We start from the raw sequence: 24,993 nt of genomic DNA, 5'->3' as shown, positions 1-24,993 counted from the left end.
TTGAAGCTCAAGACAGACAAGCAATCCTCCACAGATAATTAGCAAAGAAAAATGCTTCTAATCTCTTTGCTAGTCCAGTTTTGATCTAATAATAAACTAAATCTTAAACCCCCTCATCCTCATACATTTTAATTTAGACTGCATTTGGAATCCTGTAATCTGTAATTTTTTTAGCTGGGCTATTTTGGTCTGTGTGTGTGCTGCACACACATACATGGTCTGAAACACCTCTGTCCTCTGCCTGTGTGAGTGCTGCATAAATACCAAGAACTTGGGCCATAATTGATGAAAGCTTTTCAGTGGGGGCATGATTGATTTCACACACATGCTCAGGTTGCACGTGTGTTCCTGTGCTGTCCTTACCCAAGGCTGTAGCTCTGCAACCTTCTGACACAGCCTGGCTCTCCTGGAATTTGCTGGGGGTTTGGCCAATGATGCTAGGGATGGTTTTACACATTTTTGCAGTGTGGAAAGAGGCTGGATGAGGAACTGTGGGCTCACAGAGGATACTGTGGCTGTGTGTGACTGGGACCATCTAATTCATTCCTCTGCAATGAGCAGGGACATCTTCAGGTAGGTCAGGCTGCTCAGAGCACTGTCCAACCTGCCCTTGAATGTTTCCAGGGATGGCACATCCACCTCCTCACTGGGCAAGCGGGCCAGCGTTTCACCACCCTAATTGTAAAAACCTTCCTCCTCTTCCTCTCCCCCATGCCCTTCCGACTCCCGTGCCGACCCCTCATCCTTCTTCATCTCTCCAAACCCAGCGCAACCCTTTTGGCTGCTGTGGCTGAAGCCTGTTCTGTTCCGTTCCCAAAGGAATTGGCGAGAGATGAATTAATAGATTCGCCGTTATTTGCCGGTGCAAACTCAGCCTACAGCCGTGAGTCCCCGCGGGGTCTGCCGCCGTGCCGGTGCCGGTGCCGGTGCCGGTGCCGGGATGCCCGGGCGGAGCTCAGGCCCCCGGACCGAGCGGGCTCACGGTCTCTCTGTCGCTGTGGGAACGGCGGCGGGCGGGGCGCGGGGGCGGCGGCGGCTGCGGAGCGGCGGCTCCGCTCAACTTCGGCGGAGCGGCGGCGGCGAGAGGCGCTGCCCGGCCGGGCGCCGGCGGGACGGGAGCGGGCACCGCGGTGAGGAAGAGGAGCGGGAGGAGGAGGAGGGCGGGGTGCCCGGCGGGGCGGAGGTGGTGCCCAGCGGAGGGGATCGCTGTCTTTGCGGCGGACAGCCCGGGCTGGGGGTCCCCGTTCCCCCGTGCCGGCCCGAGCGGCTCCCGGCCGCCTCCGCTGGGGCAGCCCCGAGGCGCCGAGCCGGGGGCACGGCCGGGGGGACGGGAGCGAACCCGCGGTGCCGCCGGGAGAGGGTCCCAGTGCCCTCAATACCTGCATTTCTCCAAAGGGCCGGCTCAGCGGCGGGGTAGAGAACGCCACAAAGTTTTAAAAGGGACTTTTAAACAGGTGCCGAAGTCTGGCTGAGCCGAGCGGTGCCGGCTCTTTGCCAGGAGGCTCTGTATGTGTGTGTGTGTGGAGGTAGCGGACCGAGCCCTAATCGCTCAAAAGCACTGCCGTAAGGCCAGCTGTTATAGCTCGTCACCGGGGCTAATCCATACCCCAGTGTGGGTTTAAGCCTGCTGTGCCATTTAGAGGGCTTGACTTCAAGCCACGTCCTCCTCCTGGTACCCTGTCCGCAGGAGCAGCGGGAGCGCTGGTGCCAAAGGTGAGGCGGGATGGGTGGGCAGGGAAGGGAAGGGAAGGGGGCCCGGGCCCTCCGGCAGCTCTCCCAGGCTGGGCTCGGGCACGGCTGCCTGGATCCTGGATAAGCGCTGGGTAACTGGTTATGTAAGGATGGGCAATCGAGGAGGAAAGTATGGTTTATGCTGCCTTATGCTTAGACCATTTTTTAAATCTCTGTGATTTGACACCTGCCCTACTTGGTGTCTGCAGTGTGGAAGTTCAGTGTTTGTCAACCCCAGTGAGGTACCACGAAGGTCAGTCAGACAACTTCTGGATTATGGCAGTGTAACTAAGCATAGAACACACTTGTGTTTCCCAGTGCTGATAGATTAACTAAAACCCATGTGAGGACAGCTCTATTCACTGCTCACACAGACTGCTCTCTCTGTGCCTGCAGGTGGGACATGCAGCTATTCCAGAGTGGAAAGCATGAGCTTTCCCAGAGCTCTGCCAGTGCTGTGGGTGATCTCGATAAAGACAGGCTTAAGTTTTCAAGCTAGAAATTTAGCATTCTTCTTTTGGTTGCTCATTTTAGAACAACGTATATTTTTAAGATATATACATTTAACAATGCGTATTGCTCCTGTCACAATGATCAAACTAGTATTCTGCAGTACAGAGAAAACTCTGCAGTGAATTGAGGCAGAGGGGGACTTCGAGGACCTTCAGTCAATATTCTTTCTGGTAGATATTGTACCTAAGGTTCAGTCCTGTGCAGAAATATACAGGTGTCTCTTAAACTGCATTCTCACCTGATGATGCAATGAGTTACTCCTGCTTTCCCAGAAGAATCAGTCCTCAATCTGGATGGAGAATGCACATCTCACCTGCCTGTTTTCACAGCACTTAGTCTCATCTTCACCACAACACATGGATAAAAATACTTCAGAGGACCTGACGACAGGTGGAATATGCCTTTGGATCAGAGTTTCAATCTCTTTATATAACTCTATATATGAGAATCTGCAGTGGATGACAGTATTAGAAACTCCAATCTGTGACATTACTGCCCCTTTAATAACATTGTGTGGTTAGTAGTAGAATAGAGAAAGATGAGCTGTGGATCTCTCAGAGTTTTAATTCTGAAAGACTTTTGTATTGAAGCCTTCCATCAGATGCTATTACAGCTTTATTGCAGAATACATTTTTTTTCCTGGTGGTTTGAATGATTTTAATAACAGAAAAGCTCTAGGTCTGTGCTACCTTCTGAACTCCCACTTACACAGCTGAATGAATGGTGAAGAATACTTTATATCCCTCTGTCCTGACTGGAAACCTGGCTTTGTAGTCTGCAGAGATCAAAGCAAAGTATGGAACTGAAGGTGTGTTTGATCCACCATGGCAAAATCTGAGCAATATATATGAGTTTTAATAACAAATCAGTCAAACAGAGCAATTCATTGTGCTTTAGCTTCCTGTCTTCTGTAGGTTTAGGTAACAGTGTAAGTTGTATGACAGAGTGCTTTTATGGTTGCTAGTAGAAACATTGTTTCAAGCATAAGTGAGAAATTAGCATGAAAATAGTCCTGGTTTTCAACAGAGGGAACTCATTTGCTTTGATAAGTAGACAAACTGCAGAATACTGCTCTGCTCCATGAGCAGATTTGAGTAGAACCCACCCTCTTGCTTCTACAGGTAAGACAAAGATTATCTTCTGTAGAGTGTAAGGCACTAGGAGAGCTCCAAGCTATTGGGCCCTTCCTTCACTCTTTCTTTAAAACTGGATTTTCATCTGGAGTTAATCAACAGAACTCTCATTTATTTCAATGAGGCAAATCTGTTTTACATTTGTGTAGCTTTGCTGTAGATCATGAAGCTGTACCTGTTAGATCAGCTACCTTTTCTCATCATGTTTTGGTTAGTGACTGAAAACCATCTTTCTCATTCATACCTGAACTTGGGGCTCAGTTTGCTCTGAATTCTTGTTTCTTTACCCCTCTTGCAATTAAAATGCAGATGTAAAATGCATCATATACACTCGTTTTCTAGAAGATTGAAACGCTAAGAATGTATTACAAACTACACAAATGCTGGGGAGATAAGGGCAGTACTTTTAGTGTATTCTCAATTTTAAAGACTTTCATTTAAAAAAATCCCAAAACCTTGTGGGGGCTACCAGCTGTAGAAAATGTGACATATTCATGTATATCATCACTGTTGTGGTATTCCCAGAAGGCCGCTCAACCTTTCCTTTAATAGAAATAGTACTGCTTTTGTTTCTTTTCTGTTCTGCAGCACCTTTGGTTGGCTCTGAGTGCCCTCCTGTCACGTTTACCTCGCACTGATTTTTAGTCGTGCACCTTCACTAAAGGTTTAAGTGACTTGTAACTCCCCTGAGGCAGCGACAGCAGACAAAGAGCCAGTCCCTTTCTATAGTGCTGACAGTGCCAAGCCTGCTGGAGAGAAGTGAGTGCAGAAATGGGCTGCATGCTGAACAGCAGCACGGCTGTCACGCTTTTTTGGGAGCATTGGTCGCTCAGGAGCAGAGCTGGGCAGCAGCAGGAGCTGTCAGCCCGGGGCAGGCAGCCGTGCTGGGGACAGACAGGCATTGCCTGGCATGCAAGGGCCTGCTGGGTGCCACAGTGCCCTGTCACAGATGGCTTTGCTCCTGGACACTGCTGTGAGGTGCTTTTGGCTGTCCTTAAACACCTGCAACCACAAAAACTTGACAGGAAGGTTGCCTTTAAAGCGTTCGCTTCATCCCCTGCACTTCTGTTATTCAAAGCTCCTTGCTACTTGTAACAGGGTCATGTACCTGGAAACGTGTTAACTGCTGTATTTTTCAATTTTTTTAGTCCAGAAAATAGCTTGTGTCCATCACAACAGGGGAATCAGTGTTTCTACTGTGGTCTATAAGCAGACTCTTGAATGTCCTCCAAAGTTCTCTGTCTTTATTCTGCAGGTCAAAGTGAGGAATGCTGCTACGATAATTTCATGATATTTGCATTGCTTTTAAACTTCTTGATTGACAAGCTCTACCTACTGCTTTTTCAGCATTAATTGCCTCGTAGCATCTCAGGCTGAGGTTATAATAATTTCCACTGAAATTACAATCATGTGGCAAGTAGCTGTAAACACCTTAGCCTTCCATGCCACTGAACGAGAAAGGAGATTCCAGGCAGATAGGAAGTAGAGTTCTTTGGGCCCTGGTAAGGTAAAATAATGGCAAGAGAATAATGGCAAGTACCTTAAAAAATCACAGAATATCCTGAGTTGGAAGGGATGGACAAAGCCCATTGAAGTTTAGCTCCTGTACCTGCACAGGACATCCTGAAGTGTCACACCATGTGCCCAAGAGTCCAAATGGTTCTTTAATTCTGTCAGGCTGGTGTTGTGACCAGTTTCCTGGGGAGCCTGTGCCAGTGCCCAAACACACTCTGGGTGAAGAACCTTTTCCTGATATTTAACCTAAACCTGGCCTGACAACTTCAGGCCATTCCCTTGGGTCCTGTCACTGGGCACCACAGAGAAGAGGTCAGTGCCTGCCCCGCTGCTTCTCCTTGTGAGAAAGGTGTAGATGCAGTGAGGTCTCCCCTCAGTTTCCTCTTCTCCAGGCTGAACAGACCAGAAATTGGTGGAGAACAGAGAACAGGGATCCTTTTACAAAGCTATGGTGGACTATATAAATAAAATTGAGAAGGTGTTGGCAGCAGTTTCTTAGTTAGAATTCGCTAAGATTCTTTGGAACAAAATTAAAATATCTTAATCACAAGCGAAATAGATTTTGAGGTTCATCTTTGATGCTGTTGCTACTTAACGCTCCTTCAAGCAGATTGTGCCAGCAGCATAGCCATGACCACAATTTCTGCCTGAGCAGCTGGTTAAACATTGCATCAGTTAGCCCAGAATTCAGAGATGGGTGTAGCCAAACCAATTTCAATCTACTTATGAGATGAAGTCCAAGCAGGTATTTGATACCTTTTGGTATCTGAAAGACACTGGACTTTCCTGGACAGTGTAATCCAAATCTTACTAAAGAAGTAAATAATTTAAAATGAATTTTAATGTGCTCTGCAGGTTGACATTATCTCTTTTTCCTGTGACCATGTGTCTTCTAAAAGGCACAATTATGAGGACAGTTTGGAGATTGGACCCACTTTGGAAATAAATTTCCTTGTTTGTTACCCTGTGATCTGGCATGTGTGGAAAAAGGCTAGGTGGGTATCTAGCATAAGCAAATTCTGCTCTCTGACTGTTGCTATAAGGAACTACCACCCACAAGAAGGGAGGGAAGGAATTTCCCTGCTCCTCAGCCCAGTTTGTTGGCATGCTTTGACTGGAGGATGATGGATTTCTTGGAAATCTGTCTACAGCTGAGTGACAGCCTTTCTATTGACATCACTGGATTATGGATTAGGCTTCTATCATGTAACCCCTTTAAGGCTTCTCCTTCTGATCCTACACAATCACCACACCCCTGAGATCCTTGAGAGTCACACAGGATTGTCAGCAGCATTCCTGGACTGTGAAGGCAAAGGCAAACCACAGGAGATTTGTCAAACAGAGGACATACCTTTATAGAGTCCCATTCTACTCTTATTGTTTTTTCAAAATGCACATTTCCCACCCTCTGCATACTCCTATCCTGGAGAGTACTACAAGCTGGGGCCAAGAGAAGGATCAATGGAATGCAATTTTTTCTTCTCAGCAGTTGATTTTCTATAGGCTAAACTGGCCCTGCTGATTGACTCATGGTTTACCAGAAAGCAGCCCTGCTGTAACAAGTCTTAGCAAGTGGTGATGCAGCCTGCAGGAGCCTGGAGGAGGCTGTGTCTGTCAGGTTGTATGAACAGCCTCCAGCTGGCCAAAGACCAGGCAGAGAGCAGGCCAAGGAAACAGACTCCCTTTGCTGGTAAAAGGGCTAGGAAGGGCTGAAACCCTGTCTAAAGGTGAAAAAACAGATAAGGCAAGTGAATGTTGATATTTCTGATTCTTTGGTGTGTTCTTTGGAACAAGAAGAGGAAATCACATGGGGAAATATGGGAGAAGGTAAAAACATGGAAAATGAGGTGAAATTGCTCAGATTATGCCCTGAGAAAAGAATGGAGAAAGCTGCAAAGTACATGAGGAGAAAAATGCAGGAATTGCTGACAGCGTAGAGAACAGTGTAGGAGTTTTGAAGAAGGGCAAACCTAAGAGGAAACATTTACATGAAAAACTTTCAGTGGGACTTATTAAAACATACTAAAATTTGAAGCAACCCCTCAGAGACTGTCAGGGAGAGAGAGGGAGAAAGCCAGGTATTCCAGACTTTAACATAGATAAGGTAAAGGTGCTTAAAACTCTGTGAGGTGGTTGGTCAGACTTGCAACCAACAGTGTGAGGGGAAGGCTTGTCTTCTAGACAAAGGTGTAGGGTCAATGCCACTAAAGTCTCAAAACCCAGGGCTGTTTCTGGAGTGGAACTTACATAAACCCCTCAGAAATTTTGGTTGAATAACACCATAGCAGTTCATCAACTGGATTGTGTCAGCTCCCAGGATTGCCTCTTAGAAGGAATTGGAAAATTGACTATTTGGGCAACAGAAACATTTGTATTCAACTGGGGCAATGCCTCTTTTTAAAATAAATTTAATGTGAATGCTTGCAAACTGTAAATTTGTCATTTTCCCCAATAAGAAGGTCAGGCTGTAACTTTTGCCTTTCTTTAGTTGTCCACATCTTGCCAACAGTCCTTTGAGTTTTTCCACATGGGAAAGCCATTTTGAGTCAGTTAATGATTAGCCTGCCTGTGAACTTTAAATTAAAACCAGCAGCCACAATTAATGGAGCCCACAGTATCTTCTGCAGGCTGCTAAGAGCAGTAGTGGGAAGAGTGGTGGCTTGTGGAGCCTGCCAAATAGAGATGGCCAGTTGCCAGCTCTCAAAAAGAGGAGATGATGGATGAGAGAAGGGGAAGGAAACAATCTCATGCAAACAGGACTCCCTTAGGAACAGCCAGCACCAGCTGCCAGTGTGCATGAAACACATGCATGGGATATTCTTTCATTAGAAAACAGGCCACTTCTACTGCAGGTGAGTTGCTTTCCATCCTTTATGGTCTTCTCATCTGGAAGCAGATTCTTGTTATGGCAGTCAAGTGAAAGCCCCTTTTGGGGTCAGAGGTATCCATGTTCCCACAGCAAAAGCAATTCTGCCTTTACCAGAGCTTTCTGAAAGCTCTGGGACTGGGCAAAGCTCAGGTTCAGCAGGACTTGGTATCAGCAGACAAGGTATCCAAAATATATTTCTATTTACTCTCTGTAAAACTAGTGCTCAGTAAAATGGTTCTTATGCAGAATGCTTTGCTTTGAGGGAGACCTGTGGAACTAAAAACCATAAATGCAGTAAGAACAGCCCAGGATAGTGCAAAATCCAAGTCTCCTTGCTCTCTTTCCCAGTCTGACCACTAAATTCCCTTGCTCCTCTTCTAATGAAACAGCTGGTGATCTAGGAACAGCTGGAAGGGCATTCCTCAGGCTCACAGCTGTAATGCTTTATACTGATTTACCCCTAATGCCACTGAAGTCAGCAGAGTTAAACCAGTGTGAAACCAGGTCATAAACAGAATTAAAATACAGAAGGGCATGTTCACCTTCATCAGATAAAGACACAAATAGGTACCTGTAGCAGCTTATAAAAGCTGCTGTCATCACAGAAGCTGAAAAGAAACAGGAGACTTTAAATTATTTACAACAGCTGGTGGCCTGTTTCGCCCCTCACTTTTGTTAGGGATACACAAGGGGTGATCAGACCGAGGAAAAGATCTTCATGCTTAATGAAGTGTGATGGTGAGTGGAGGCCACCCTGTAGCAAGATGCAGGTACCTGTTGGAGTGGCAGGATCACGGGCAGCTGTCAGTGCCTCGCTTCCAGCCCCAGTCTGTTCCTCTGGCTGAGCCAGCAGAGATGCCACAGCTCTGCCTGCTGCTGTGGGAGCTGCTGCCTGGGGTCACCCTGGCAGTGCACACCAAGGGAAGGACTTGGCGGAACTCAAAATGTCCCTCAGACATTTTTGGATGTTCCGGGTCCGGGTCAGAAGCATTTAAGACCCTGGAAACAGCTGTGATTTTGGATTTGAACCATGGAATGATTTACCAACCTTGCAGGAAGAACAAGAAGTCACAAAAGTTTAGATATTATAGTAGAAGTAGTCACAAAGTAGAGGGAAGAAATTTTGAGTGCTGTACAGCGGGGTTTTAGGTCTTGTACATGGGGGTCAGAAGTTTTAAGATGGAGGGATTTGGGCCTGCCCTGTCCTCCCTCTCTCTTCTTCCTTACCCCCATGTTCTTGGTGATGTTGGCACTCACAGATTAGTTTAGAGTAGAAAAGCACCATTTAATATAGGTAATAGGCATTAGAGAAAAACTATAAACATTTAACACGTAATGTACCATATAAAAGACAGCAGCAGCCCTGGGCAGGGAGAGAAGAAGCAGTCGGGAGTCAGAGAGGGGTCAGGGTGTGTGTGTGCCTCTGCCTGAGCTGCTGAGCAAACCACAGCAGCTCAAGAAGGAAATCTTTTAGATCACTTGCAATGAACTACCTTGAGACTGAACAACAGAAGACTGCTGAGCCTTTCTGTGAAAGCACGGGTTGGAGGAGAGACTTTTCCACCACACTGAGCCACCCCTGACCTAGAGGTGAGCTCTGGCAAGGACTGGCTGCTCCTCCTCTTCCTCCTCCAGAGCACAGGGATGAGGCAGGGGCAGGGGTACTTGCAGCAGCTGCTGGCTGTGACTGCTGTCACAAGGAAAATCACAGCAGATGCTCCAGGCACGGGCAGTCCCTGCAGCCATCTCTGCTTTTCAAGCACTGCAAACCAGCCCAGGTTTTGTTTGCAGGAACCAGGGAACACCTGCAGCCTCACACTGAGGTAGCAGCATCGGTGACCTGTGGAAGCTTTCAGCCCTTTTATGTCTGCCTTTTGGAGAAACTGGTATTGCTTGCTGGGAGAGGTGGGATATAGGACTAGAGAAACTAGTCCTTTGATGCAGTTTGGAAAACTTCCTGATTCTAGAAAAGTCTAAGCATTAGAGCCTGAAATAATTTCAGCTGTGAGACACGGTGCAGACTCTCCAGGTTTTTGGAGCATTTTCCTTTAATTGTGTGATATATTTACATAGTATGAACATTTTTGAAAGAGAGCAGGCTACTTTAGGATGAGTGAATGATGCATGGAAGCATCTTTTCCTTGCAGTCATGGCAGAATTCTATTGCTCATTTCTCATCCAGGGAGTCTGGGAGCTCGTGGCTCTCAGCTCTAGTGGGAGTACTGTGTAGTTATGAGCTTTTGGTGATTTTTATTGTCACTAAAGGCCCTAGCCCCCAAGGTGGAAGCTTAAATGAAAAGCATATTTTCCTCCATTTCATGTGTCTGTGTCCCAGGAGTGAGGATTTGCTCAGGCCTGCAGAATCAGACTCTTTAATCCTTTGCCCTCATGTTAACTTTTGACGCCATGTCCTGATTGGGCTGCTGCCAGGAGTAACCTTGCTGTAATCCCAGCTGCAATCATTATTTGTGCCACCCCTGCTCCCCAGGGGCTCATGGAAGGGAGCAACAAGGCACGTAAGTATGAAGAAACATATGCTGTTTTTCTCCTGTTCAGCTCCCTAGTGCCTGTTTTGGATTCCATTGTGTTTAAATACAAGTACAATAGGTAATAACTTTGTTCCATGCATTGTCCTCCTGAAGGGACAACATGAAGGGATTGGCTGGGTGGGGAATTAATTCCATCTTTTTCTGAGCTGATTGATGCAATTTGTTCTGTCCTCTACTTGTTCTTTCTATTGCTGGGGTAACTCCCCAGCAGTAGAAACCTCTCACTTAGAAGTAATAATAGTTTAAACCTTGGTATGCTTCTGCTTCCCTTCAGAGCAGCCTGAGTTCCCTTGGCACTGGGGGTGGTGCTGAAGAAGTGCTCTGGCAGCAAAGCAAACAATGGGATTCAGCTTGTAGCCTCTGCTTCATGCAGCAGCACATTTGCTAAATAATGGTTAAAGATCTGTCTGGCTCTGTAGCTCAGGCTTCTGTGAGTGCTGCCAAGGCAAGGGTGAGCTCAGCTGCTGACATTACAGCAGCAGCAGCAAACTTACCCAGGTGTATTTGGTTTGTGTGGCAAGTGATGGGGGCTACAGCAGTGGCTACAGTGCAACACTGCCAGAAACCTCCCCCATGTCTGACAAAACAAATGCCAGATGGCTCCAGCAAGGATCCAAGGCTGAGCCCAGCAGTCCAGCTGGTAGCACCTCTGGGATAACTGGTCTAAGAAGGGAAAAAAATAACAGAACAAAACTGCTGGGAGACAGAAGTGAGGACATGGGAGAGCAACACCACTAAATACTCCAAGGTCAGAGCAGCAAGAGGGGCAGGAGGTGCCTCAGACAATGGAGCAGAGATCCCCTGCAGCCCATGGTGAAGGCCGTGGTGAGGCAGCTGTGCCCCTGCAGCCCATGGAGGTTCAAGGGGATGCAGACATCCACCTGAAGCCCATGGGGAATCCCATGCCAGAGCAGCTGGATGTCCAAAGGAGGTTGTGACCCCATGGGAAGACCACAATGGAAGAGGCTCCAGGAGGCAGGACCTCCTGGAGAGAGGAGCCCGTGCTGGAGCAGGTTTGCTGGCAGGACTGGTGACACCACGGGGAACCCACACTGGGCATCCTGTTCCTGAAGGGCTGCACTCCCTGTGAGAGACCCAGGCTGGAGCAGTTCATGAGAAACAGCAGCCCATGGGAAGGACTGACACTGGAAAAGTTCATGGAGTACTGTGCCCATGGGAGGGACCCCACGCTGGAGCAAAGGAAGGATGTGAGGAGTCCTGTCCCAGGGGAGGAAGGAGCTGCAGAAACAACGTGTAGTGAACTGACCACAATGCCCATTCCCTATCCCCCTGTACTGCAGGGTCAGAGGAGGTAGAGGATTTGGGAGTAAAGCAGAGCCCGGGAAGGAGAAAAGAGTGGGGCAAGGTGTTTAAAGATTTGGTTTTATTTCTCATTATTTAACTGTGATTTGATGAGTAATAAACTAATATACCCAAGTTGAGTTGTTTTGTGCCTGGCAGTAATTGCTGAGTGATGTCTCTGTCCTTACCTCAAACCATGAGTCTTTTAATACATTTTCTCTCTCCTGTCCAGCTGGGGAAGGGAGTGGCAGAGCAGCTTTGGTGGGCACTTGGTGGGCATCATCTTCAATCCACTGTGCCAGGTCACTTAATGCTGCCTCCTCTCTAAGGATCTCCTGGCTGGAATGTAGCTCCCCAGTAATCCTTTGACTCCACGTGTTGAGTTTTTACAGGTAGGGTTGCTGCAAGGTCGTGCCCTCCCATGAGGGTTCAGCCAGGTGAGCCCAAGCCCGTGTGTGGGCAGGAGACTGCTTCCCCAGCCCAGCCTGGAGGAAGCAAAGCATCCTTGTAACCTGCCTTCAGGTTAAGGACTGTGACTCATTTTAATTACGTGCTGAGCGGAAGCTGAGGGAGATGGTGCCTCTTCACCTTCTGCCTCTCCCTCTGAGCAAGCTGCCTGCCCCAAGTGAGATTTCTCAAGGTGCCCAACACCAATTATTTCCAAGTGGTTATCCAGGAGCAATTTTAACAACAGACTGGAGGGGTGTGTGGGGAGGAATGTTCTCAGCTGAAGTGTGTTGATGATGGCTCTATTCTTTTTCTCTCCCTCTCTACCCCCAACCCACTCCCAGCAAAGACACACGGAGCATTATGTCATTGGCATCCTGGTTCAGGTGGAATGAGCCCCCAAACCGCATTTCCCAGAGGAACCCCACAGAAATGGTGGTTGAAACGCTCATGATGGAGCTGAGCTGGCAGATCAAGCAGGCAGAGAAGCAGCAGCGGGAGCGGGAGAACGAATACCGCAAGATGAAGACGGGCGTGGACTACGGCTGGCTGGTCAGCTACCCAAAGCAGGGCTACGACATCAGCCCCGGGGAACGGCTGCAGCTGGAGGACATGTGCACCAAAATACATCCTTCCTACTGTGGGCCTGTCATACTCAGGTACAGTAAAAGATGGCATGAGAAAGAGCTTTCCTTTCTCCCTTTCCTCTTGATGATGTGTGAGGAGAGAGTGAGAGCTGCTCACAACAGAACCAGAACTTGGCATCCTGTATCATGAGTCATACTCACGATAGTGTCCTCGTCAAAGAAGGGAAATCTAATGCTTTAAGTCAGTTTAACAATATCATTTCCCCCAAGAAGCTACAGAATGCCATTTCCCTCTGACATTGGCTTGAGTACTTTAAGCTCCTGTGTAGCCAGAGCAGCTTTACCTTGCCTGATGAGCAGGTTCCATCTCAGTATTGTGCTGACTTCTTTTTTTTTTGCTTCAGACTTTAGAATCTTAGAGAAACTGAGGTTTAAAGGGACCTCTAGAGGGATGTACTTCCACCTCCTACTTGGAGTAGGGCCACCTTCAAAGTTAGATCATGTTGCTTAGGGTCTGTCCACTGTTGAATATCTCTGAGGGCAGAGGTTCCACAGCCTCTGAACAACCTCCTTTGGTGTTTCCCCATGTCACTGGAGCCTTCATTCCTGGATTTAAGCTGTCCAGCAGGTCTATTGAGGCACTTGTCCCCAGTGTCCAAACTAGCCTAAAGGTACTATTATTTTTTTCAGCCTGTGAGCCAGGTGTTCCCAGAGAATGTCTCCCTTCCCTACCCTCCCTCTTCATCCTAGACTCTATGCATCATGGGATGCAGCTGAGGATGTGTTAGTTTGAACAGCCAAGTGGTGCTTCTCACTTCTGCAGTGTAGATGTACACACAGCTTCTCTTGCTGTTGAGCCTTTCAAATGCTGTAGCACTTAGGATTGCTGCCTGCCAGCTGAGTGACCTCCTGTGAAAATGCCTTTAGAAATTGACCTAAGCCTGCTGTAGCATCCAGACTGGAAGGGAAGGGTGTGTCTCCTTTCCTTTTGGGGTGGCTGTTCTAAGATAAACTCTTGCACTTGGCACAGTGAAGGCAAACTTGGCAAAGTGAGGAAGAGTGACTCTGTAGTGCATCTTAGCCAAAGCAAAGTTGTGAAATGGGCCTTTATAATCAACTTCCCCTGTTCCAACATGTTCTTCAGCTGGGATTAGAGCGAACACAGTCCTTACAGGATGTACAAAGAGGGCTCTTGGCACCCTGTAGTCCCTCAGTGCATATGCTGGCTCCTGTTTTCCCTCAAACAAATGAATCTATGGCCTCTGAATTGCAACTGTAAAAGTGCTGGAAATAGCTGGTCCTCTGTCTTACAGTGGATGTAGCCAGGAAAGAATGCCAAATTTACCTCTCTAGACCTCATCTTCCCTGGGGCTGAACCTCGGAAGCAACCAGGCACATAGAGCCTTGGCTCTTGCAAAGGTTGCCATGATTGCAGAATTTGGGATCATTCAGTGACCAAGACCTCTCCAGTGAAAATTTGCTGGGAACAGCACCTGCCCTGTAGTTGTGTAACTCCAAGCTATGCTGTAAACAAGCCACTTCAAACCCTTGGGATTCACAGCCATCTTTACCATCCCCAGGGCCCCTGAGCAAGGCCTGTCTGGCTAACAGGTTATTTCCATGACAGCAGGCTTTGGTTGCTGGAGCAGAGAGGCCCCAAGGTTCATCCTCTTCAGGAAAGTATTAGGCTGAGCCATATACAACTTGCTGCTCTGCTATTATTTTCTGATTGAGACAGATAATGCAAGAGGTATGATTTCAGTGCAGCCTGTAATGGTTGTTCTCTGTTGTTCAGGATCCAGCATACTGATGGCAGTAGATAAATGTACTCAACAGCGTTAGGGGACTCTGTGTGGGCATGATTGAAAATGGCTAAACCATCCTCTTAAAACTCCTCTTACAAATAGGGTGCTGTCATTAATTGTATTCCCCTATGACTCGAGAAGTGGCATGTGTTACAGAGCTTGTATGGTGAGCAGAGCCACACTAAAAAAGCACCCTGAGGATTTCATAACCTTTGTTGGTTCAGTTCTGTGACTGAGAAGGGACTATCACAGCCACAAAAATGGTGGAACTGGATTGTGTCAAAGGTCTGGCTGATCTGATGAGCAGTCTGTATGTGACAGAAAGGCCAGTGGCATTGGTGTAAGGAAAAGAGCAAAGGACAAGGAAGCAAATCCAACAGAAGGGACAATTACACTTCATATATAGCATCCAACTTACTGTGCCTTGTTGCTGGGAGAATTTTGACTTTTGGAGCCACAAGTGGACCTTTTGTCCATAATTGGCTGATGTGGCTTTTTCTTTCAGTTGTTTAGGTTGTGGAGGCCTTTTTTTTTTTTTTTTAACACATGTAAATTTATAACATTTTGGTGCCCTGTGGCAGAGTTCCAGTCCTGAACTACAACTGTTACAAAAAACTGTGTTTACCTTGTCTTAAGCTAATGCATCCCAGTTTTATTTGATAATCCTTTCACCTTGTGTTGGAAATATTAGGAGTTGACCCCTCTTTTTTTCTGCCTTCAAACTGACGGCTCTGACATTCCATGGAATTTTCATTGCTGATGAGGAAACAAAGAAAAAGAATGGGGCTTGACATGTTAGGAGGTGAAAATATACAGGAGAAAGAAAGAGAAAAAAGAAAGAGCCTGCAATTTAAATGAAAGCCAAAATTGGATAAATTCTCTTTTCAGAAAGTGAGATCAAATGGAGATTTTTGTAACTTCCCCAAAATTCCACAAGATGAGTATAATAGGAATGCAATGTAACCTCCACATATCCAGTGAAGTACTTGAATAATAAGATCATTGCAGTGCTGATGTTTTCTCTCAAGTACTCTGTGACTTCCTAATACGTAGCAGCTTTTAGAAAAATCTTCCACTGAAATAGTTTGTGAGCTTGCATTGGGAAATTCAAATGCAGAACATGCACCCTACCAAAGTCTTTGGTTCTGACTAAAATAGTAAGCTTGATATTTTCCCTTCCATTTTAGATATTTGAAGAGCTGAGGTCCTTTTTGAAGTCCTTTTTTGCACTCGACAAGCACATAATTCTTCAATAACACAAGTAGTAGGCATCTTGCAGAGTTTGTTTTGTGTCATGCAAGGTCTCCTTCTTCGTGAGACTCTGAGCTCAGAGTCAAAGCCAGAACAAAACATTTTTATATGAGTTGCCAGAGATGTCAGTTTGTTCTCTAAATGTCTAAATGATTATCCAAACTGTCCTTTTCTGTGGGTACGGGCTCATTTACTGAGAGACAAAGTTTCTCCAAATTTGTTTCTTTAGATGTGGAGGAGGCTGGAAAGGAGAACTTCACAAATTAAAGAGGTTTTTTCTCAGATCCAGATTGCCTATTTTGTATTTTGGGTCAATAGAAACTTCTCTTTGAGGCTCTTGGAATTCTGGAAGGATTCAAATACACTGCAAATAGCATCAGATATCTGGAGACTGATTCACCTCATGCAAATAAAGCCTTTGCATTCAGGAGTAACTTAGCTTTAGGTTACAGGGTTAGAGATTGCTGCTAAAATTAAAATTAAATCCTGGAACCAGCTGAAGGAAATGAATGACAGTTAATTTGGTGAGATCTGTAGTACCTAACTGCTGTGGTTAAACTGAACAAGTAGAATGGTATGTTGCCAATAAAAAAATGCTAGATTTTTCCCATCCTTACTCAGAGCTTTAACCCTAGTCAGAGCTAGTTAAAGTCTGTTCAATTTCTTTCTGTTTCAGCAAAAGTGAAACAGCTGGTTTCTGTCCTCCTGTACCCAGAGGGAAACAAAAAACTCCCTAGTATGGAAATGTAAACCTGCATTTTAATGATCTGAGTTGTTACCAATATCACAGGCTAAGGACTGTAATTTTATGAGGCTTGTATATAGCTGAGGTGGGCTTCTTAGTAAGACTTAATGTAAGACATTGCTAAAATCAGAAATGGATTTATTTACAATTACAAGCTTATGTTTAAGGTGATGTGACATGAGTGTTGCAATTAGTGTGAATGCTGTCATTCTTTGGGAGTCAAGGAGCCTTCTCTAGCAAAGCTGTTCCTAGTTTTATCCTATAACCAGAATTCCTGCTCAAAATATAGATTCAGGAGTCAGCAGGTAATTATTAGCACTAAGCAACCCCATGTTTTCTTTGAATGACTAAATCTACTTAGAGCTCCCCATTCAGACGTGCATTCAGGAATACCGTGAACTATAAGCACATTGTTTAAATCCATGGAGTTTCATTGGATTTAACAGGTCTTTAAAGTTCAGGCTGTACTCAGGGAACCCACTGTACAGGGGACCTACAGAATAACACAGAGAGGTGATAGTGCTTTAAAAAGCAGTGCCAGTATGAGCCAAGCACAGCAGGATTCTTGAGATCTGCCCTAAAAAGCAATGAAAGGGTCACAAAGAACAAATTTGTTTGAAGTGTGATTCAAACACTGCCTGGACTGGGGAATGTGCTCATCCCTGTGCATGCCTATTCATCCTCCCCAGATCTGTGCTGGTTCAAGGTGAGGTTTTGTCACGTCTCAGACTGTGTGACGTGCATGATGTATTCCAGGAGCGCTACCAGCACTTCCATAGCTTGGGCCACAAATAAGACAGAGAGCTCTGCTTTTGGGATGAGTAAGGGAGTCCTGCTGAGGTGTTTCTGGACGTGGTTGTGCAGGTGCCTAGTTTGAAACTATCCCATGCAAAAGAGTAAGGGTAAGCTGCGCTGGAAGACAGGTGAGCCTTGTGCAATGTTGTGTTCTTAACCCCACTGAGCAGCTTTGTGTGGAATTTGTTTCCCAAGATACAAGGCCATAGTCCTTGATTCCAGTGGTTTTCTGGTTTTATATACCGGGTGTTCTGAGCAGAGAGCAGACTGCTGGAGCATCCAGCACATCAACTGGAATTCACTGATACCTGAGGAAGATGGCTTTGGTGGTGTGTAGGTGTCTGCAGCAAAAACATCTTTTTTTTTTTTTTTCTGATAGACAGACTGGTTTAGCTGGAGCTCAGCCCTGATAACCTGTCCACCTTTTCTGTTGAGAAATATTTGTGATGTGCACTCCTTTAGGACTTCCTACATGAGCTGTCCCTTACACAATTGTGCTGATACTGAAGTTAGGTGGGCATTAATAAAGGGGTGAAGTTCATCCTGTTAGGGGAGAGAAAAGGATCCCCTTTCCATCAGAATCAGGGTGACTTTATATTGTGTGACTGGCAGTCTTTTGAATTGCTTTCTCTTTGTTTCTTAGACCTGCACAGTCCTTACAAAGTAGTTTTGGTGTTGGTCCTGAAAAGTTAGAGGTAAATCTTAACAGCAGAGTAGACAAAACTAAGCTATGAAGAGTGCAAACAGCCAGATAGCTGTGCAGGTGGAAAGTTACCCTGGTTCCAGAAAACTATGTCAGCTGGATTGGTTGGGAGCATTATCAGCAACCAGGGCATTAGCATTAGAGCTCTCTGCTCAGGGGTGTATTTGCTGTCATTTCACCCATTTCCCCTCTCATACCCAGAGCCAGGCACTGGCCCAGTAATAGCCTGATGCATGCTGCTCCCTGCTCTGGGGCCACAATCCAGCAGGATGACACACAGCCTCTGAAAGTGGAGGCAGTGATCAGGCTTTTTGGGTGCACAATTGCCAATACAAAAGAGGATGTAATTTTATATTTATATATATATATGTGATAGCACCTCTCTTTAATAAAACACACCTTGAGATAAAATAACAGAATGACTCATTTTAGTTCACCTCTGCAATAGAAATCCTTTGAAGCTGCTTTCCCTGGGATAATAATAATAATGTTGTGAAGACTTGAGTTTTTATGGACTTGTCTGTCTATGCTTCAAATAGGATAAAGAGAAACATGTGCTTATTGTGAAAACTGTATTTTGGGCTCTCTGATAATGCAACTGAAGTGCCTCCTCAGAAGACAGAAAGGAAGTTTGCAATGTCCAACAAATCCCAGTTCCTGCTGTTGTTTGCTAACCCTCAGCAAGAGATCATCTCTTTCCCTTCCAGGCTCTGCACAATTCAGTTTGGCATCACTGTGTCAGTACTTAAACAACCAGCATGAACTCCCTCACCCAAATGTTCAAAGTGTTGAGGTTTTTGGTGAGGGGGCAGAGGAGGGAGATTAAGAATTCACCCAAAGTAGCTGAAACAGTTAAGGAACATTTTGGTGACTTTAGAAGGTTTTGTGTCAAACTGCTCTGGCTTGACACTGGAAGGGACCGGTGCTTCTGCTGACACCAAGTTCCCTCAGCAAGCAACACTGGTGCCTCCACAACTGTACCTGCAGGTGCCAATTCTTGCTGGGAGAGAAATATCTGGGATACAGCAGGGTGTCAAGATGTGTGGCCAATACAGAGTCAAAATACATAAACGTACAGAAAGTTTTTCTGGTTTCTCCCTGGCTTGCTTTCTGTCCTTATTATCTTGGGTATCCTTTGGCACACCATTAAGCAATGCAATTCTATATGTGCTAAACTCCTTCTTACATTCCTGGGGCTTTGCAAAAACCCAAGAGGCAATATCTTATGCTATCAGCTTCTGCTGTATTGGGCTCATTTAAATACAGTCCTACTGTTTTCCATCCTTGTTCAGTTCTGCTGGAGGAAATTATCAAAATGCTTACCTTATACACTTTAGCTTCCCTGCAGTACAAATACCTGGATTTTGGTGAAGTACTAGTTTAGCTCTGTGTTTGCTTGCAGGTATAATTTTACCTTAGGAACTGATTATTTATTAGAAGAGTAGCCATATTAGCATCTGTAACAAATGTGTATATTACAAAACAATCAGAATATCTACGTGACCAAAAGGTGAGCCTTGGGAGTGGTCCCCACACTCTCCAGGCTGGGTACAATTCCCCCAACAAGGTCAGGAATGGCATGAGCTCTTCATTGCCCAGCCTGTGGCCCATTCAGTGGCTTCAAGAAAACTTCTGCCCTGCATCTTATCCTCCTCACCTGCAAAATAAACAGTGGTGATTCTTCACTTCCTTGGTACTAAGCTAGGGTAATAAAATTTTAAAAAAACTCTATTGTGAGCGCTTTGCTGAGAAGGCACTGAAGTAATTAAGTTATCTACTTAGAGCACTGTGCTGTTAACCAAGATGTTTTCAGCTGAGGCAGTCCATTATGTTCCAAAAATTCATAGGAAGATGAAGGACCATGGAAAGTTAAATATTGAAAACTACCAAACTGACTGGATTTTCATTTGTCTAGAGGCCATTGGGTAATGCTATCAGGAACAAGAATGGAAAACAGGGGAAGTCATGTAGGGCTTTCCCTGGTCTACCTTGAGCTTCTGGTAAGCTGCAGTTCAGGGACTACTTCGAGCAATGATGTGCATTTGGACAATCAAGTTTAATCAGCAGTGATGGGGACATTTTCTACAAACTTGTCCAATAATTTTGTTTCTTAAGCTATTGATAGCATTGAGTTCTGGTTTAACAGGTGGTGTGTGAAAAGAGCACTTCCTTCTGTTTCAAACTTGCCTTCTAGCTTTGTTTGGTTCTATTATTTCTTGTGCTTATAAGAAACAGTGATTCATCTCTTCCTTACATTCCCTGGCTTGCTTGTGATTTTAGAGACCTCGGGCATATCTTCATGGCCCCTCCTTGTTGTTGTTCCCTTCTGTCCAGGGAGTCCCATTTAGTAGGAAAGTGCAAGTTCCAAGCCTAGCACAGCGATTTGGCAGCAATCTGGAATTGGATGTTTTTAATCAAAGCTGTGCCTTGACTGTGCTTCCAGGTTCAGGCAAGTGGTTGCGGAGTACGAACCAGAAGCGCAGGAAGTATCGCGGCTCTTCCGCTCCGTCCTGCAGGAAGCTGCTGAGAAGATCAAAGAGGAGGAAGAGGCCAAGAAGCTTGCAAGGCAATGGAACACAAAGAACAGAACCAGTCTCTCCTTAACAACATTTAAATCTCGGTCCAGAATTTCCCCGTTCATCAGTGACATCAAGACCATCTCTGAGGATGTGGAACGGGGCACTCAGCCCAACAGGAGGATTTGGAGCATGCCAGAATTTCGGAACACCAAGGATTTCTAACTCTATGCTGAATAAGGTTTTTAGATACTGATCTTTCAAAAGCCTAGTTAATCCTTTTTTAATTCCACTGTTTCTTCTTTTTTCCATCTCTCTTTTCCTGCCTGTGTCTGTCTTGGAAGCTGTGTCCGTAGTAACTGCTGCTGATGCCTGCAGTCTGTGACACCATTTATTACCAAACGTGGTAGCCTTTCCTTTAACTCAGTAGCTATTCAGGAACCTTAAGGACAAGGCTCACTTACTATCTCATTTTTATTACTGCATTCTTGTGGAAAATCAATTAGTTTTGCTTTGTCTGTCTTCTCCCTCTCCCCTCCAGCCTGGATGTAGTTATCTATAAAAACTTTTGGCTCAAGCTACTGAGAGCTGCTGGCTTCACCAATCTTGCTGAAAGCAAGACAGCCACTTAAATGAGTGAGGCTTGCAGGATCAGGCTTGTGAGCTAAAGCTACTATCTGATTTGGAACTGAACTTCCATTTCCAACTAATAGCCTTCCTCAGTGCTACAACAAACTTCACAGGTAACCTCAGCACTGCTCTTGATCCGCTTTTTTGCTGACAGTTCACAACCCAACCCAAGTAGAAACAGACCCAAGCTTTTTGAGATTAAAGACCAATCATGTTTCATAACCACCAGTTTATGCATGTTCAAGTTTCTTGGGTAATTTCTCTTTTATGCAGGCAGAACCCCCAGAACTTTGCACCTACAGAGTAGATAGAAATTTGTCAACCTGCTGTGTAGATACACAGGTGGATACATCAGTGATGTGTCAAGTGCTGTTCTGGGGCCTCAGTCCTCTGTGTTGCTAAGTGTTCCACCCTACACCCCAGAAATAAATCAGAAATCACCCCAGAAATTAATGTTTATGGCAAAGCCTGAAAGGGGGCTGAAGTAGAGTATGCATGTAAAGGGAAGGGTGAAGGGACTCAGCATTCATCTCCAGGGCTCTCTGTACAGTGACAACAGTTGAGATCATGAGAACTTTTTGCTGCTGTGAGTGACTGAAGTGCTCTGGCAGATGAAGATTCCTCTGAGACCTTGAAGAGACAGGAAAATGCCACTAAGGAAACACTGCTAAGGTCCTAACTCAGCATCAGAGGGAGGGCTCTCACCAGCAAAGGGAACAGCAGGGCACTCTGTGAAAGTCAAGTGTCCTGCAGAGAACCCAAGGGCTAGGATGCTTTGTGGTGACCAACAGGAGATGGGGAACAGAGAGAGGGATTTGCTTGGATGACCAGCTTTTGGGGAATCATCTCAGTGGGGTATAGCCTCCTGGAGGACCCTGTAGCTTTGTTGTTCTTTTGTCCGTTTCCAGCTATTTTTCCCTGAGGATCTTTGCAACAGCATGTGGGTTCTACAGCCAAGATTCAAACCCTTTGAAGCTGTGCCAACTCTGGGAAGAATTCCAGTACATGAAATCTATCCTAGACTAGAAATGTGCAGCTTCTTCCAGAGATGGAGGAAGGCAGCATAAAACAAAGATCAAGATCAACCCCCTAAGAGTTCTCTGAGACTGAGATTCTGACTCTTCCACTCTCCCCTCTGGGCTATGTAAGATTGAAGACAAGGCTTTCTTAGTAGCACAGGCTGCAGTTTCTATCCTTTGATAACATTGCTGCCAGCAACCCTCCTAGGGACAGAAAGCAGCTCACTTTTAATCAAAAAGTCAGGGCTTCCAAATACAGCATCCAGTTTGGGACAGGCTATTCCAAGTTAAGGTCAGTGAGGGAAAGTTTAAAGCCTTCTGACAATCCGCTTAGTGTTTTTCAGCCATATGTCCTTGTGAAGTAATGTGATTGTGTGTATGAAGTAAAAATCAAGGCTAGACATACTTAGCATAACCTTAGCTGTCTAGAAGATGTAGGATCTCTAGCAAGGGGTCCCCACAATTAGCAGAAACAATTCTTGTTTGGAAAAGAGTCAGCCATATTTTTTTTATATAGTTGCAAGCCACTGTACGGTACTGAAGACTGATATGAGTTCATGAATTTCATGCTGCAGCTCTGTATTCATTTTATTTGCACGTATGTTCTGTTTGATACCTTCAGTATTGACCGCATCGATGCGATGTTTGATGGACTGCTGGGAGACACAGGACCTTCTGACACACTGCCACAAAGCTCTTTGTTACAGCACAGTGTCAGCAGCATGCTCACTCTTTCTTAAGGAGAATCAGCAGTAAGTACCTTCCCTGCAGCAATGTATTAAGCCAAGGAAATCACTGGTGGGTGTTCACAGTATCACAGTAATCTGTGATTGTGCTGTGTCCTTCATTAACAACTTCCAGCTGGCAGACATCACTCTCATGCAGCCAAGGAGACAGATCCGACCTTTGGTCAGAGCCCTGCATGTTATGGAGGCCAGGCTGTGGCAGTGCTTGTGACAACTTACCTATCATTTATAATTCCACAATAAAACATAATCCCAACTCTTGAACTGTATCACTCTCCCTGTACCACTTCTGGAAGTTACACTGGGCTCAGAGCAGGATCTGATGGTAGAGGGATATTCAGATACCAAGCTATGAGAGATCTATTCTTACTCCATGCTCTCTAGTACTCTTACAGGGGTAGAAGTAGTACCCTGCTTACCTGCAGCCAGCTGCTTGGAGACTGACTGTGAGCCCCTGCACTGTGGATGCACCAGCAGGTACTGAAGCAGAGCTGGGAGGTGATCAGGGTGCATGATGCTGCACTGCTTCTGGTGCTCATTTTTCTTAGAAATGCTGTACACTGAACCTTAAATGATCCTTTGGTTTCAGCATACAGCAACAGCTATGCACTCATGTTTGCCTTGTCCTAATTCCACATTTGGCATGGCTAAGTTAATGTCAGTTCAAATGAGGAGCATGAAACTCCTGACTGTCCCCACCTACTGTGCTATGGTGCATGGCACTGGGCACACAGAGCAGGCTAACCAGACTGTTTCTGGCTAAAGCTAACCCAAATGATCCATTGCAGGTGGCTCATAAACCATAAATCTGGACTAATGGTGGTCTGAAACAAACTCTCATGAAACTTGTGCAGTGTGAAGATCAGGTCCTCATTGATAACTGTCTGCTTCTCCTGGGCTGCACTACTTGCTAATGTAGAAAAACAAAACAAAAAAATTTTGATGAGACCCTCTCATCTGTTTTTAACACCTCCTGACAGCTCATCCTGTGTGTTAATTCTTTAAGGAGAATGAACCAACAAGAATCATTCTAAATCCTCAAACATTCTTTCAGAACTGAGAAAGGCTTTTGGTATCAGATCAGAGCATCACTGTTTCCCCACTGCTGACAGTGTTGTGCTCTCCAAAGGACATTGTCACACCCAGGAAAAAGCAGTCCTAGACTTGCTATACCTGCTAATAATAATGGTAGCAACTCAGCCACACTGCTCAGCTTCCAGGGGCTGGCACTGCTTACAGTCACTACTCTCCTGAGGGAGGCTGTGCAGCCCTGCTCCTGTGGCTTCTAGAGATGAGCCTGGCCACAGGCTGTGCCAGCCAGAAAGGATGTGCAGGCGGGAGCTGAGGTTCCTCACCCACAGCAGCACAGAGTTCAGGCAGCTGTCATGCCATGGGGAACTGGAGTGAGCTCTGAGAGAAATACCTGACTGCTGACACTGCACTGTTTATACATTTCAACACGGAACCTTGGAGAATTAAAGCAAAGCTGTGGAATATAAACCAATTTATTTGTACTTGTCTTTAATTAAAGGTCTCCTGAAATATAATCTGTCTATGTCTGGCCAAACACAACAGCTGTTCCACTGCCCTACCGTGTATGTATCAAAGCAGGAAGGCATGAATCAAAGCTAAAGGCACTTGATCTAAACAAAACAACCTCCATCCTCTCTCTACAGGCTACACATGCAACTGCCCACCTTCTGTCTTGCTACCTCTACAATCAGATCTCAAGATATAAGGTGATAAATAATCAGGATTAAGCAATTGCAAAGGTCTGAAGTTCTCTGAAGCGGCATGGCCTGCAGATACAACCTTGAATCGAAGTCTTCATCAACATCAACGAGCTTCTGAGCACGTCTTACATTAACCAGTATTACCACAAAACGAGATGATATGAGAGACAAAATGGGTGTTTTGTCTCCAGATACTTTTGAGTCATTCTATTGATTCCATACTTGATCCTGTGTACTGGAACACTTTAATATCAGCAGATGGCCCCAGATGTCTCAGGACTCCCTGGGCTAAGCATCCTATACACAAAGCATGCATTTTAAACAAAAGGGAACCATCTTTTCCCCCACGTTAGGTATTACTGAAGCATGAATTGCATTGCTTAGCACATTCTGCACATCAGACA

General features: G+C 45.6%; 1 protein-coding gene across 3 annotated transcripts; it reads left to right on the top strand.

Moving 5' to 3' along the window:
• The first annotated feature begins 366 nt into the window (after positions 1 to 366).
• Positions 367 to 24,403, top strand: RD3 (RD3 regulator of GUCY2D). 3 transcript variants are annotated; one of them, XM_030269086.4, is made up of 3 exons: positions 367 to 573; positions 12,404 to 12,718; positions 20,389 to 24,403. In XM_030269086.4, exons 1-3 carry the CDS (start codon positions 482 to 484, stop codon positions 20,684 to 20,686), a joined length of 705 nt encoding a protein of 234 aa, XP_030124946.3. In that variant the 5' UTR covers positions 367 to 481; the 3' UTR covers positions 20,687 to 24,403. The 3 variants fall into 3 exon arrangements, with proteins under 3 accessions (XP_030124946.3, XP_030124945.1, XP_030124947.1); XM_030269085.4 differs by lacking the exon at positions 367 to 573 and adding an exon at positions 980 to 1,130; XM_030269087.4 differs by lacking the exon at positions 367 to 573 and adding an exon at positions 1,225 to 1,713.
• Positions 24,404 to 24,993: the final 590 nt, after the last annotated feature.

This window comes from Taeniopygia guttata, chromosome 3 (genome assembly GCF_048771995.1).
Source record: "Taeniopygia guttata chromosome 3, bTaeGut7.mat, whole genome shotgun sequence".
In the NCBI taxonomy this organism is placed as follows: domain Eukaryota; kingdom Metazoa; phylum Chordata; class Aves; order Passeriformes; family Estrildidae; genus Taeniopygia; species Taeniopygia guttata.
This window is presented reverse-complemented; position numbering and strand designations above follow the sequence as displayed.